Below are 13,976 nucleotides of genomic sequence, written 5' to 3' on the forward strand. Positions count from 1 at the left end.
TTCAATGAGTGTTCGCCCAGTGTCCTTGGTAAACTTGGTAAGTAGGTAATCCAGGCTGTTTTGACAAGGCCTATAGAACCTTTTTCATTCTTTTTATCTTTGTATTTGAAGCCAAACTTTCAGTGCCGTATGCACCGAGTAGTTAAAAGTATGCGACATTCCGGGAAATTGGAGGTCTTGGCGAGAAGGCTTCATGCCGGAAAAAGCAGGAACAGTCCAGAATTTCAAGATCCCTTGTTTCCAGACATTCTGCTGACTCCACAGCAATTTCGGTTCGGCCTAGGTTTTGAATACAAGTGACTAGTGGAAAAAAAGAGACAAGGAGCAGAATCTGATCTCAGCTTCAGGATTTTGAAAGCAATTCAATGGGCTTCAACGACTAAAGGCCAAGATCATACATCTGAAAACGAAGCTAGTCACCGATTATTCGAACCTGATTGCCGCGGGTGACTTACCATCAATGTCCATGCGCGTGATTTAGTTTTCGTGTGCTTCACGTTATTATCCTTCTGTGCCTAATTCCATTTTAACTATCCTTGATATGAAAAAAAAAAAACAACGTTACTTAAAGGGAGCAAACTAACAGTTAAGCTTTCATTTAAGGATACTAAGACGTATTTTAACTGCCTCACATCTTCCCTAAGACGAGGCTGGGATTCCGAAAACGGGTCAAGTCGTTACAAAGAGATAAATTGCATTGCATAGACATCCTGAGCTTTGTGGTCAATTCGCCTATTTAAAGCACCGTTGAAGCTATAGGTCGGTGCGAATGTCTTTAGTTGCGACCACTTTTTCACTAGAAATAATTTCTGGGTGCCAGTGATAAACCCACGCGTGACTTGGTATTATCTGCCACTCTTGTTAAGCACAGCGCTAAGGTGTGGATAGATGGCAGCAAAGCGTACTGACACATATTTGCCGTTTTGCCCACAACTACCTGCTGAGGAATTTTCATCGCTGTGTTTGTGACCCCTCCTTCTCAGCGCGGCAGTTCTAGAGCTTCCACTCGTGGCTTTGCCGTTTTTAGTGGGGTATTTCTGTTGTCTTGAAAGAAAATAAAATTATAATGGCCGCGAATTGGCTTCAATCACGTGGCGATACGATCGTACCAGTTTTCACGATCACTACATTTCAGCACAGTGCCACCACCGCAGAAGAAAACTCTGCGTGTCTAACTGACACTCTCTCACGCCGTGCAGCTGACCAATCAGGGAGCGACAGGTCACATAGAGCGACAGACGAGGCCAACCGGAGAGCAAAGAGTCGCACGGATATGACCACTAGAGTTGGGGCGTTCTCTCAACATTTTACCAAAACAAATTAAGCGCCGTATTTGAGCTAACGTAGACACTCCGGAAATAACTCGAGCTAACGTGATACCCGAACAGAGGCAACGCTGTGTTCGAGCCGACGCCTATGCCACGATAATTGTTTGGGCAAATGAAACCCCCGAAAAACGGGCGAACGGGCTACACAAGCGTGCTAGCACATACATTTCGGCATTGGTCAACTAAGATAAATCAAATGAAAAATTTTCAGTCTTCGTCTTTTGATGTTACGTTTTTTATGTTTCAAAAGAAAAACGTCCAAATGTCTACTCAGGCAAATTTCGTTACGCTCCTGTAGACATTTTTGTCGGGCACTCGTGTTCTTTTTGATCCTGACGAACAGAGGTTGTCATTCTGCCTATATTTAAGTCAGGTGAACACGAAAGTCCAGCGAACGATATGGCGAAATCCAATGAGCACTTCTTTTTCTTGCCTAATGATGACATGGAACATACCCATGTAGGGAGATTGGCCAGGTTTTGGTGCAGATCCAATGATTTATTCACCTTAATTTATGTTGTATTTAGCATAAATCATGAATTTAGAATCAACGTCAATGAAAATTGCTTTGGAGAAAGTTTTGAGGTGGTACGGGCTAGTAATGAAAGAAAAATATTTAGGTAAGTGTAATTTGTAGGTATATATAATCAAATGAGCGAGGCGTGCACAAAGAGGCCTTGCAGTCGCAATATTATATCTATAAAATAACTTAAACACTAGCACTTCAGCACCAAAGCAGAGGAGGCCGGTAATCATTTTATTTTGGACATGTAAATATACATCCAAAAATGTCTCTGCACTATTACTCTTGTCCGATCGCCATGTGTGGGTATGTGCCATTTGTTATGAGGATAACAGCATCAAAAGCAAATGTAAATTACGTGAAAAAAAAATTTCGTAGGCTATCAAACGACTAGGAAAATATATCAAGGCAGAAGAAGAAGAAGGAGAAGGAGAAGGAGAAGAAGCAACAAGGCCCTAAAACTGAAGCGGAGAAGAGATCATGGGCACGGATGAATTCGATTCGGAAGAGTCCTTCTCGTCCTCCTCGACACTAAAGGCTAGTATCAGTGACCAGGAAAGGACTGGCTTGCAAGCAAGCTTTCCTTTCATAGCAATACTGGCCGCTGTCCTTCTGGCTTGCCTTGTAGTCGCCCTCGTCAGCTTATCCAAAGCAACCGCGGCCAACGAGCGTGCTGCCGACGCCATCAAGGGTAGGCTTTGCAACACGGCAGGCTGCCGACGACTGGCGCACTTCTTACAGTCTTCTATCAACCGGTCCATCGACCCGTGCCACGACTTCTACGGGTACGTCTGCTCAAAGTCCGCGTACACTAACACTTTCAAGAAGGTCAAGAATACGACAATGAATAGCTTAGTATCGCTGCTTCATACGTCCACAGTACCCGAGCAGGGACAATCGGCAATGCAGAAGATGGTGGCGCTATTTCGCGCATGTATCTCACTCGCCAGAGAGAACAGGTCGGAAGGTGAGGACCTGCGCGAGTTCCTTGAATCCCTCCGGTTGGACCCAATGTCCCGCGATCGAAGCGCAGGAGACCCCGGCGAGGACCCTCTCGATGCTATGCTGAAACTCTCAGTGGAATACGGCTTGCACCTCTACCTGGAGTTTAACACAACCGGAAACGCCAGCCTGTCTCGCTACCACAAACTGGCCATAAGTGGTGATTATAAGGAATGGTTGGAAAAGCGCGCCAATTTGACCAAGGCGAACAACCTGACGGCCTATGTCACAGAGCGCGTCCGCGTACTGGCTCCACCGTGGACCCACCAAGACGTGCTCAGCCACAGCCACGAAATCATTTCGCTGGAAAATGAAGTGGTTGTCTTCTTAGCACAGGCGAAACAGTCCTTAGTGCAAGCTGGCCAACCAAAATCACTCACCACGAAGATCCGCTTGCTCGGTAAATTTACAAGAAACGCGGTGAGCGCAGAGCGTTGGTTGTCAGCCATACGGAGATGGAGCGAGCGGAAAACTATGCCGGACGACGCAATTCTAACGGAGAATCTGGCGCTATGGCTTTCATGGCACCTGCTGGGACAGGGCCGCTGGCCTACCACCAGGCGGCTCTTGGTTTGGGGGCTACTGCGCAAGCTGGCGCCGTACGCGAGTGCTCGATACCTACCTCGCGGAGGCCACGAACTGGACAGCTACTGCGTGAAACGCGTTGCACGACATGCCGAGCTGGCCATCATGGCCGTGCACCTCTACCGCACGGTGACCCCACCAGTGCTGACAGATGCCGAACGCATAGCCAGAATGCTTCGCTTTGCTTTCGTCAACGAGCTGCAAGCTTCGGACTGGCTGAGCGGAGAGCCCCGACAGACCGCACTGCGCAAAGTGGCAGCCATGAGAATGATTATCGGCTTTCCGAAGGGCCTGTCGCGGGCGGAACAGCTGAACGAGTACTACGCTCCACTGCCCGACCTTCGGAGCCGTAAGTTTCTATGGTCGTGGCTGGAACTTATGCGCTTCCAGCAGCTGAAGAGGCGCTCTTCACCGGTCATCGAAGCAGATGCGCTGCGCGTGGGCAAAGTGAACGCCTACTACATCTCGGGGAACCGGGTCTGGATGTCCGCTGGCCTGATCCAGGCCCCCATCTACTTCAAACATGCGCCGGATGCTTACAACTTCGGCTCCCTGGGACAGGCCATCGGGCACGAAATCATGCATGCGTATGACGTTGATGGTCGCGATGTGGACGACGAGGGACGTCATCGTCACTGGTGGAGCAACGAGACAAACTTCCAGTACCAGGAGAACGCACTCTGCATACGCCGCAGCCACCAGCATGTCCTCAAGCAGCGCTCCTGGTTACTGCGAGCCGAACTGGACTCTGAGAACCTGGCTGACTTCGCGGGAGCGAGTGCTGCGATGCACGCGTACAGTGCGCTGCCGCCCAGCAGGCGCCTGCTCACGGTGCGTGGCTTCCGGCCAGACCAGCTGTTCTTTGTGGGCCAGTGCGTCAAGTGGTGCGCGCCACTGGACTCGTACCGCACCGGCTCTTGGCACGGGCGTCACCGGTCGCGCTGCATTGTGCCTCTTATGCACATGCGCGAATTTTCGAAGGCATTCCGGTGCGCCAAGGATGCCTACATGAACCCGAAAAACAAGTGCCGCTTCTGGTGATTCTTGGCAACTGGTTCCACAGCAGGCGTGGATGGAGCCTATTTATCCTCTTTGGAGAGACAAACTGTTTAATGTTTCAAACTGAGTACTGCACGTGATTAGAGGATAATTGTGAGAAGAAAATGTGGCTGCACAATCATACCCTGGATCGATAATGGGATCCTAAATTGTTGGCTTCAATGTGTGGCGATAAGCGTTAGTATTATTACGTCTTCACTACCGATGTTAGGAAGAAAATAAAAAGCGTTAGTTAATGCTCTCAGGCCTACTTGGTGTGAAGGCAGGATGAAGCTTCATCTTGCTTCTCAGACAATACTAGCCCCTTGCATGCAATGCCGACAGAAAAGGCAAACTAAAGGCCAACAACACTAATTTGACAGCAATAAATATATGAGATACGTTCGATTCGAAACTATATATCGTTGTCGGCGTCGTCGTTCTCGCACGCGGCAGTCACGTGTAGGAGGAGGCGACCGTCCGACGCGAAAAGAGCAGCGACCCGTGTCGTCGTTCGCCCATGGCCCCTTACCACGACATGTTTCGATGGAGGCGAAATACAAGGTGCCCGCGTGCTGTACGACATCAGTGCAAGTTATAGATAAGCGTGTGGTCGACATTGGCCACACACCCTGCAACTACGACACCCCTCATAATGCTCAGTTCAGTTCAGTTCAGTCGTTCAGCCGTGTCCGACTCTTCGTGACCCCATAGACCATGTCGCGCCACGCTTTCCGGTCTCTATCTTCCTAACATCACATAACTTCATCTGCAGTGCCTCGAGGATGCCATCTAACCATCGCGTTCGCTGCCTACCCCTTCTCCGGCGACCCTCAACCTTTCCCAACATCAAATCTTTCTCCAGCGACTCCTCTCTTCTCATCAGATGACCAAAGTAGCTGAGCTTTAACTTTAGAATTTGACCCTCCAATGAGCAGTCAGGGTTTATGGTCGACAATATCGACTGATTTGATCTTCTGGCAGTCCAAGGAACTCTCAAGAGTCTTCGTCAGCACCACGATTCAAATGCGTCAATTCTTCGGCGGTCAGCCTTTTTCACAGTCCAACTCTCGCATCCATACATCACAACTGGAAAGACCATAGCACGAGTTATACGGATCTTGGTTGGCAGACTAATGTCTCTGCTCTTTACTAGGCGGTCAAGGCTAACCATTGTGAACACATAATGCTCATAATGCTAGCCGCTTCTAAACGTTAAACTACACATGATAAATACCACCCCTACCTCCCCGTGCACCTGTGCTTGGGGTTTGGTACTAAACGTTGATTGGTGTAAGACAGCACTCATTGGAGTTCGCTTTACCACAACGGTAAACATTTGGAACTTCTCTTTACAATATTAAATTAAGTGCATGACATTGGCTCGGAGCTCTACTCACGCAGTGTTTTCCCCCGAGTACCTTAATGCAAGTTCACAAGGTTGTGAGAGAATTACAGGTTTCGTTATTGGTGTTCGGTTGTAAAGGAGATATAAACAAACGGCAGAGGCTGCCGAATAAAATCGGGACAGTGCTGTCCCCCGCCCTCTAGGCGCTGGGGTGAGTGTTTCAGACATTCGCCCTAGGCAAGACAGCGAGGTTGCTCGACTTATATCAGGTCGTATTGTAGGTCGCGCCTTGCGGTTGCTTTTGGCAGAGGAAATACAGGTATTTCCGCCCCCAAAAGAATATACTTTTCTGATGGTAGACGTGTTGTACGCTATTGTTAAGGTTTTTTGCGACCTGAGGTATAAGTCCCGGCACTCACCACGGGGAAAGACAGCTTTTTATAGTGGATAAAACGTTCTCGAATGCTTTACCGAGGTGTCAAAGCACTTTTGATGATGTTCATTTAAACGAAGGGGTCTGTCAGTATCCTTACTGTGACAGATTTAACGGAAATGCCTCGTTTCTAACGGTTGGCTATATAAGCACGCCGGGACTAGTTGTTAGGTTCCTTTGTCTCGAAATATCTGTAATTTAATATCTTGTTATTTTCGCCATTAAGAAGTTGCCTTTAAGGAGGTGGGTGTTGCTCGCAGGCGTCGCCCTATGTTCTGAGGGAACTTTTATGCCTTTATTTAGTTGTACAAGGTTTTAAAACACGAAGTGAGTTTTTAGTGCAGTGCATGTATGCTAACAACAGCTTCTTATGCTATTTAAATAAATCAATTTTATAAAAGAGATAAATGCTTTCATGTGAAATCATTTACAGCATTTATCATCGGTCGCAGTACATACTTGACAGAAAAAAAAAAAGTTATTTTAGCAATTCGGCAAAAGTTGGCTTTCGTCAGTAAAATTTGTCTTTTCTCAGTTTCTTCAGTGAGCAAAATACTTTACATTTCTCTGCGTACACTGCAGACGATAAGGAGTAACAGGACATCGTTGCATTCAGACGAGCATGCGCACTTTAACTTCGAATTTGTAAGCTGCACCAATTTCAGCAAATCTTTGTACGTTGAGTGCATTCGCTAGACAATCAGCTGCCCCAATAGTGAGTGTGGAAACTGACGCTCACTTAGAGAAATCGCTCTTGACAATGAAGGTATCAGTTCAGTTCAGTTCAGTCGTTCAGTCGTGTCCGACTCTTCGTGACCCTATAGACCATATTTTGGCAGCGTAAAATTAAAGACAGGACTAAAGGAGAAAGACAAGGGACAAACGCAATTCAGCGTTTGTCCCTTGTCTTTCTCCTTTAGTCCTGTCTTTAATTTTACGCTGCCAAAATATGCACTCTACTTATCAAGACCAACTAGCCCGTCTTTCTACGTTCTATAGACCATGTCGCGCCATGGTATACATGTACTCTATACATGTATACATGTGAAGGTATACATGTACTCTATATACATCGTTGCAAGCGGGCGGTGTTGTCACACTACTTCTGATGATAAGCACCATCTAGACCGCTGAAAACATGAGGTTTTCCCATATTTGCCGGGGATTGGACGAATGCTAAACAATGTTGATGGTTTAGAGTGCTCACGAAATACAGATTTAGAAAAGACACTTCTACAATCGCAGCGATATTTACCTCATATGAAGCGTGGCCATGAGGATGAAGTAGTCACACGACATCTGCTGTTTGACATCAGCCTGACCGTCGGACACACAACGCTTGCTTATTGCTCCGGGGGACCGCACGAAGATTTTCAAAGTTGGTTGCTAACAGGGCCAGCAAAATGCACATGACAAATGCATGGGAGCGGGCACGGGAGCAGATTCCTTCTAAATACCCAGCCGCAGTTCCTCTGCGGAGGACGCTCGATCTCTGAGCAGGGGAACCTGGCTTTGATCTGGACTGCTGCGGACGTGTTTCGGGGAGGGGGGCTGGGCTGAGTCGCTGTATGGTATTAAAGACTATATAACTTAAGAAATTTTTCTGATTAACTCAGAGTAGATAGTACTTGATGAATCTCTAATATTGGGAGGCTATCTCAGTTCTAGGAGACTAAACTGCTAGGAATCACCATTCCAGCATCGCAGGAATTTCTTTTCTCAATCTCTGTGCGCCATGCTTCTCTTGCGTTTTCCTTTTTGCCTCTCTCTGTAGAAAGATAAGGATATGAATAAGAATGTAAGCGCATTGCCAACGTCGCGAATGAGGGAGGGGTTTCGATGTGCTCCCCGTCCGTTTTGATGACGTCGGAGCTGCTGAAGTGGTTGTGCACCGCTTGGTCGGCTTCCATGCCATATGCTCAGTCGAGGTTGGCTGGGCCGTAGCGAGCAACTCCTGAATACACATAAAACCATCTAGGAATGTTCTATGCATTTTTACTGCTTCATGTATGCTGTAGAGATCGCATATACGTCTTTAAATGTCTCTGCTCGTGTTTAGTCTTAATAAGCTCCTCGTGTAACACTTCCATTAGTGTCAAATTGCGGGCAGGCTACAACATGGCAGGATGTTTGTGTAGCAGAGAGAAATGTGCTTTCTGTTGTTAAATATGGTCTTTCTTCTTTACCTTTTCTCTGCCTTAAACATATAGCGAAATGGCCTTTTATTTAATTCATTTTGCGAAACCTCAAATTTTTTGACAGCGCCGCTTTTACATTTAAAGGCCACCAATATGTGCCACGATTCATTGCTTAACGAATTTCAACATTTGTAGACTGGAAAAAGTAAATGTGGCTTTCTTGTGACACTTTTAGCCATTGTGAGACTTCTCACCGATATGAAAAAGCTCTTGTGAGAAATATGTACTCGTGAGATGCTAAACAAATTCATTTCTTACTAAAATAACTAGCAGCTAGAGAGAGGAATAAGAATAGTAAATACGCGGAAGTTAACCAAGTATGCCGCAAACGAAAACACAAAAGGCACCCGTCTTTTGTGCCAAGTCAGTACGTGCTTAATGAAGCAGTTATGTACTAATTTGCTCATAATAAATTTTCATTCCACCAAAATGCCGGTTTGGTGCCTTGCACTTAGAGAAACGGATGGAACGTTTTAAAAGGGGAAGGAGAAAAGGCGTCCAGGTTAAAAGTGACAAGTGTCAAAACTAAAAACCTAAATGTGGCAGAACTTTCGATTTGGTAAAGCACCTGAAGTTGCCACAAGCATGACAAAACGTTGCACAGAGATTTCTAATGAACGGTGGCGGGGATTTATATCAAACTTTTCTGCCGATAATTATGACCATTTGCAGTATTTAACGTGTCTTTCTTAGCAGGGAAATAAAAATAAAAAATCCCAGTGCTAAAGCCACTCTATAATCGCGTGATTAACTTCCGACCATTGGAAATGAGGCTATCGGGCTAACTGCTAAGGAGAAGGTTTCAGCGAACCGTACAGCACATCAGGAAGCTCTAAATGCGAGTGCAAAAGGAACAGCTTGCCAGAGAAACACTCGCACGACAAAGCAGGCGCAGTTCGGCTAGACGGGCTCGGTAAGGTTTGGGCAAGCCCAAACGCAAGTGTTTGGGTAATTGGTCAGGTGGGACGGCAAATGTCTCAGCGCAGCTTCTGCTTAATGAATCCCCTAACGATCCTCTCTACCCCCGCTCCTCGTTAGTATTTCTCATCACTCGAAGCCGTCGGCACGTGGCGGGATGTGGACATGCGGCCAGAGTTTATGCGGAGCAACACCCTCCCTCGTTCCTTCTGCATACAAGCACTCTTTTGATCAGTGCTTCTATAAGCTGAAGCCTTTGACTGCGTATATTGCGTGTGCATGTTTATGCAGTTGTAAATCTCCGTTCGATGACAAAGCTGTATTACTTTTCAGGCTACGATTTCCAGACACCGAAAAAATTTCTTTGGTAAGAAGCCCACACCTTGGTTAAAAATGCAGCTTAGTAATCAGTACTGAACATTTTGCAGATTCTACATCCTTACTGTGACCATCCATGAAGTAACCGCAAATTCCAGTGAGAAACATTTCAGATTTGAGCAGTTTTCTCCTGTGGAAGAATGAAAGTTTTGGCAGTATGAAGAAAGCGAAACGAAATTCGGTTCTTAATATTCCGCGAAACTTGGTAAAAATCGTTTTTCGAAACATTTTGCTCCTCAAGCTTCCCGAAAAAGAGAACAGTGCCCAAATGTAACATCACTGTTTTTGGGTGTGATGATGGCAGAATCGTTAAATTTTGCTTTTTTAACTTCTTTTCTAAACAATGCCCGCCATGATAGTGCAGTTACTTGGGTGCTCGGCAGCTAAGGGCGGGTTAGATCCTGACAGCGGCGTTGGTGCTTCGATGGTGGTGAAGTTAAAAAAGCCGCCGTGTGTTATACGGTGTCAGATGTTTAAATATTGATTCAGAGCCACTCACTACGGCGTCCTTCCTAGCACATAGAGATTTTGCGCGAAGCGTATACAGTTCATTCTGCAGAAAAGCAGTCGCCATCACCATAACACCAATTCAGAAAAACTTTCCAGAAGAAAATCGCACATGTCTTCGTACCAAAATTGTGACGTAACCGTACTTTGTACAGCGCTCAGGGTGGTGTCATAACATTTCGTTTCCCATTTAGCATCCATCTTCTAGTCAAATTACAGGCTATTTTGTAATATGGATTCGAACCGACCACATATGCATCTGCGACGAGTGTAGATACTGAAGAGTGAGGTACCCTATCTTAAAGCTCGCTAATACGCAAGCCGCATATCGCCAGTCGCATGCATTGTGCATCCCAATCTCGATATGGACATTTTAACGCTTGAAATATATGTTAAAAAGGTGTTCTGGCTTTTTGACTGTATCGAAAATAAGTCAGTTCAGTTCAATCGTTCAGTCGTGTCCGACTCTTCGTGACCCTATGGACCATATCACGCCACGCTTTACGGTCTGTCACTACTTTCCTAACATCACATAACTTCATCTGCAGCGCCTCGAGGATGCCATCTAACCATCGCGTTCGCTGCCTACCCCTTCTCCGGTAACCCTTTCCCAACATCAAAGCTTTCTCCAGCAACTCCTCTCTTCTCATCAAATGACCAAAGTAGCTGAGCTTTCAATTTATAATTTGACCCTCCAATGAGCAGTCAGGGTTTATGGTCGACTCGAAAATAAGTATCAGGTGGTTATTTAAGTTTAGCCTCAATGGTATGACGCGATAGTGGCCTATGATCCTCTGGGTTGCTTCCGTACTGAGAAATCAAAGAAGCGCAGCTTATACTGCGAAATCCGCTTCCAAATAGCAAACGTTAAAGTCACATAGGAGTGTTTCACCCGGACTCAAATGCCGTCTCGAGAAAACTTAATTGCGTGCCATCTGTTGGGGCGGCGGCGTACATCAGGTTGCGAGGCTTTTTCGGCGTCTTCCGAATGCCGGTACTAATGTGCCACGTCAATCAGATGATCTTAAACACCAATACCCACTTTCCTAGCCGCTTAATTAGTACTTCCTAAATTCAAAGGCCCCGTTTCGCAGAAAAGCCGGTGTCAGTGTTCTTGTTGTTCTCCGTTGTTTTAACGCGCAAAGCGCCAGCGTGCGACGCCCACAGGAAACCCCCGCGATCGTACTACGCTGCCGCCGTGGAGATAGCGTGCAAGCAGTATAAAAAGATCTGAGTAGTGTATGCTTTGCAGGGCGGGATAGCTTCTCCTGACCCGACGGCGCTGGGAACATGGGGGCCTTCCCCATTCTTCGCGGATACTCTTTCCATCGGTATATCTGTATCAGTTTCTCAAGCCGTCATTGCACTCGCCGCCGGCAGTGGGGGTGGTTTAGCTAGAGCCAGTTGATAGGCCTGTGAATTTTCTTTACACTTCTTCCTACAGTCCCAATAACAACATATGATTTCCCGCCGTACGACCGTATATTAATGAGCGGCTATTAGAAATGAAATTCTCGGAATGAACAGGAAGTGTTAAAGGCGCTATCGCGTTTGTTCTTCAGGCAAATGTTGTGCATGCTAGTAACTTTTTTAAACACATCCTTATGAGCATGTACTCGTGGGATACCACGTTACGTAAAAAACTACCAGGTATACTTATAACCTTTCGCTTTTACAGCAGTCATACAAGGGTGTCTTAATGATCTGGTTAATTTACATTACAAGTGCTCTTTTCAGTTATTTTCATATTTGCATCACAGGCATCTACGCGTGACATGGGTTTCCCGATACAACGCCAGCTTGACGTATATAGGTTTCTCGACACACGGCCGGTTTTATAATAAAGCCGGTCGTACTAGACACAACTCCGATGCCCCCTTTTCCACTAAGCGGGAGGCTTAATGACATTGTTTCAAGAGGTAAATGATGGAATAATTAACTCCGAGTAGCACGCAGGGTATATTTATTTACAATATTAAAATGTGCTGCCAGTCCCAATCGTGGCCATATCGAGCAGTCGAAGAAACAGCCGACGTTCACTTCGTCGGCGTTGCTTCGAGAAAGAGAAAAAAAAACAAACGCAGAGGAGCTCTCGCAAGAAGCAGAAGCATACGTTTTAGTTATTTGTTTTCATGGGTGAACAAAAAAAAAAAAAAGAACTGACTGCATTTCGCAAAATTGAAATTTCAATCAGTGCGAATGCTGTATTGGACGCTGTCTCTTGCAATTCTCTTTTCTTGGTATCATTATATTCAATGTTTAGAAACGGAGATATTTTTCTCATACTGCGTATCATGCGTCTAAAAGCACAGAGTAACACACAATTCCGAAGAATGAACTCTTGTTAGGCGGGCAGACTTCTCATGCATGTTCATTTCTAAAGCACCGCAGTTTTTCTGTCAGCGGTTGGAACAAGAAATATAACATTCGTGTACGAAGGCTCCGAGGCCGGTCAGTTCTTTAAGGACGAGCACTCGGCTCGCGAAAAAGCAGTGTCTGTAATGGTAGAGGATTGCATCTCCACAGCTTAGGCCAGGTTTTCTCAAGAAGGCTTAAAGCAGCCGTTTAATGCCCGATTCCAGAGGTTTTTATGCTCGAGATTTGCAGCCTCATCAGCAAAAATGACTATGTTCTTTCGTCAGCGCCGTTTCCGGGCTTTGTTCACTCGTGAAAAACGCTATGGCGAGTAAGAAAGTGTTACTTGTATTTTGATGGTCATTGAAGCCAAAGTCGCGAATTCGGAGGGCTGTAAAATGAGGCGAGCCTTGAAAAACGATGCTATTCGCAAGTACTCTGAGCAATTACTTAGCCATGTTGATAAATCAATATCGACACCTTAGAATGCGGACCAATATACATGATATCGTGTCTGTTCGGGGTTCTTACCTCCAACCAAACATCGCGCTATAGAATATGAGCTGCAAAGTGCTGTGTATCCCTTTCTATCAGCCACGAACGTGTAACGCCCTGTAATACGGCTCTGGTTAGGGGTAGTGCTGGTAAACATCTTAACTATTAGTCTGTACACATAAGAGGTACTCTTTAAAGTTGATGGAGGTTAGAAAGCCATCACGGTATCTCAGTTAGCAGAGCACAGTATGCTACAGGCGGAGATCATTGTTTGGGATCCTATTGGTGAGATGCGGTTTTTTTTTTGCCATATGTTAAATTAACTTTTATGTAAAAGTGACCACGCTGGTGTTGTCTTACTGCTGATTAACTTGCCGAAATACCTTTACTTAGTTTCAACGCCTATATGCTTCTTTCTTCACAATATCACTACGAGCTGAGCAGTACCATACCATACCATACCATACCATACCATACCATACCATACCATACCATACCATACCATACCATACCATACCATACCATACCATACCATACCATACCATACCATACCATACCATACCATACCATACCATACCATACCATACCATACCATACCATACCATACCATACCAAAGGAAATACAAAATAAAAAAAAGTGAATTTCTTAACTGCCATTCACGCATGCCTTATCTGACAGTGCACCGCTTATCCGCATTGGCTTCGAGTGAAAGAGTGGAAAGGCGGGTTGTCAATAGAAAGGAACAGGCAAGTGGGTGTCTCCACTACCTTCGGTTGACAGGATGACTCAACGCAGACGCTTCTCGCAATTTCAACAAAGTTCACAGGTACAGTTTGAACGAAGATTACAGAAATATGGGTCACCAGC

The 13,976-nt window shown here is 45.8% G+C and overlaps 2 protein-coding genes across 2 annotated transcripts; both read left to right on the forward strand.

The window, feature by feature from the left end:
- The first annotated feature begins 2,331 nt into the window (after positions 1-2,331).
- LOC146190613 (neprilysin-1-like) lies at positions 2,332-3,835 on the forward strand. Its single transcript, XM_084600205.1, has 2 exons — positions 2,332-3,755; positions 3,829-3,835. The coding sequence occupies exons 1-2, from the start codon at positions 2,332-2,334 to the stop codon at positions 3,833-3,835; spliced, it is 1,431 nt and encodes a 476-aa protein (XP_084456331.1).
- A 53-nt stretch (positions 3,836-3,888) lies between these two features.
- LOC146190614 (endothelin-converting enzyme 1-like) lies at positions 3,889-4,479 on the forward strand. Its single transcript, XM_084601007.1, has one exon. It carries the CDS (start codon positions 3,922-3,924, stop codon positions 4,477-4,479), a length of 558 nt encoding a protein of 185 aa, XP_084457133.1. The 5' UTR covers positions 3,889-3,921.
- Positions 4,480-13,976: the final 9,497 nt, after the last annotated feature.

This window comes from Amblyomma maculatum, chromosome 4, assembly GCF_055883805.1.
Source record: "Amblyomma maculatum isolate TAMU_Amacu chromosome 4, ASM5588380v1, whole genome shotgun sequence".
Taxonomy (NCBI): domain Eukaryota; kingdom Metazoa; phylum Arthropoda; class Arachnida; order Ixodida; family Ixodidae; genus Amblyomma; species Amblyomma maculatum.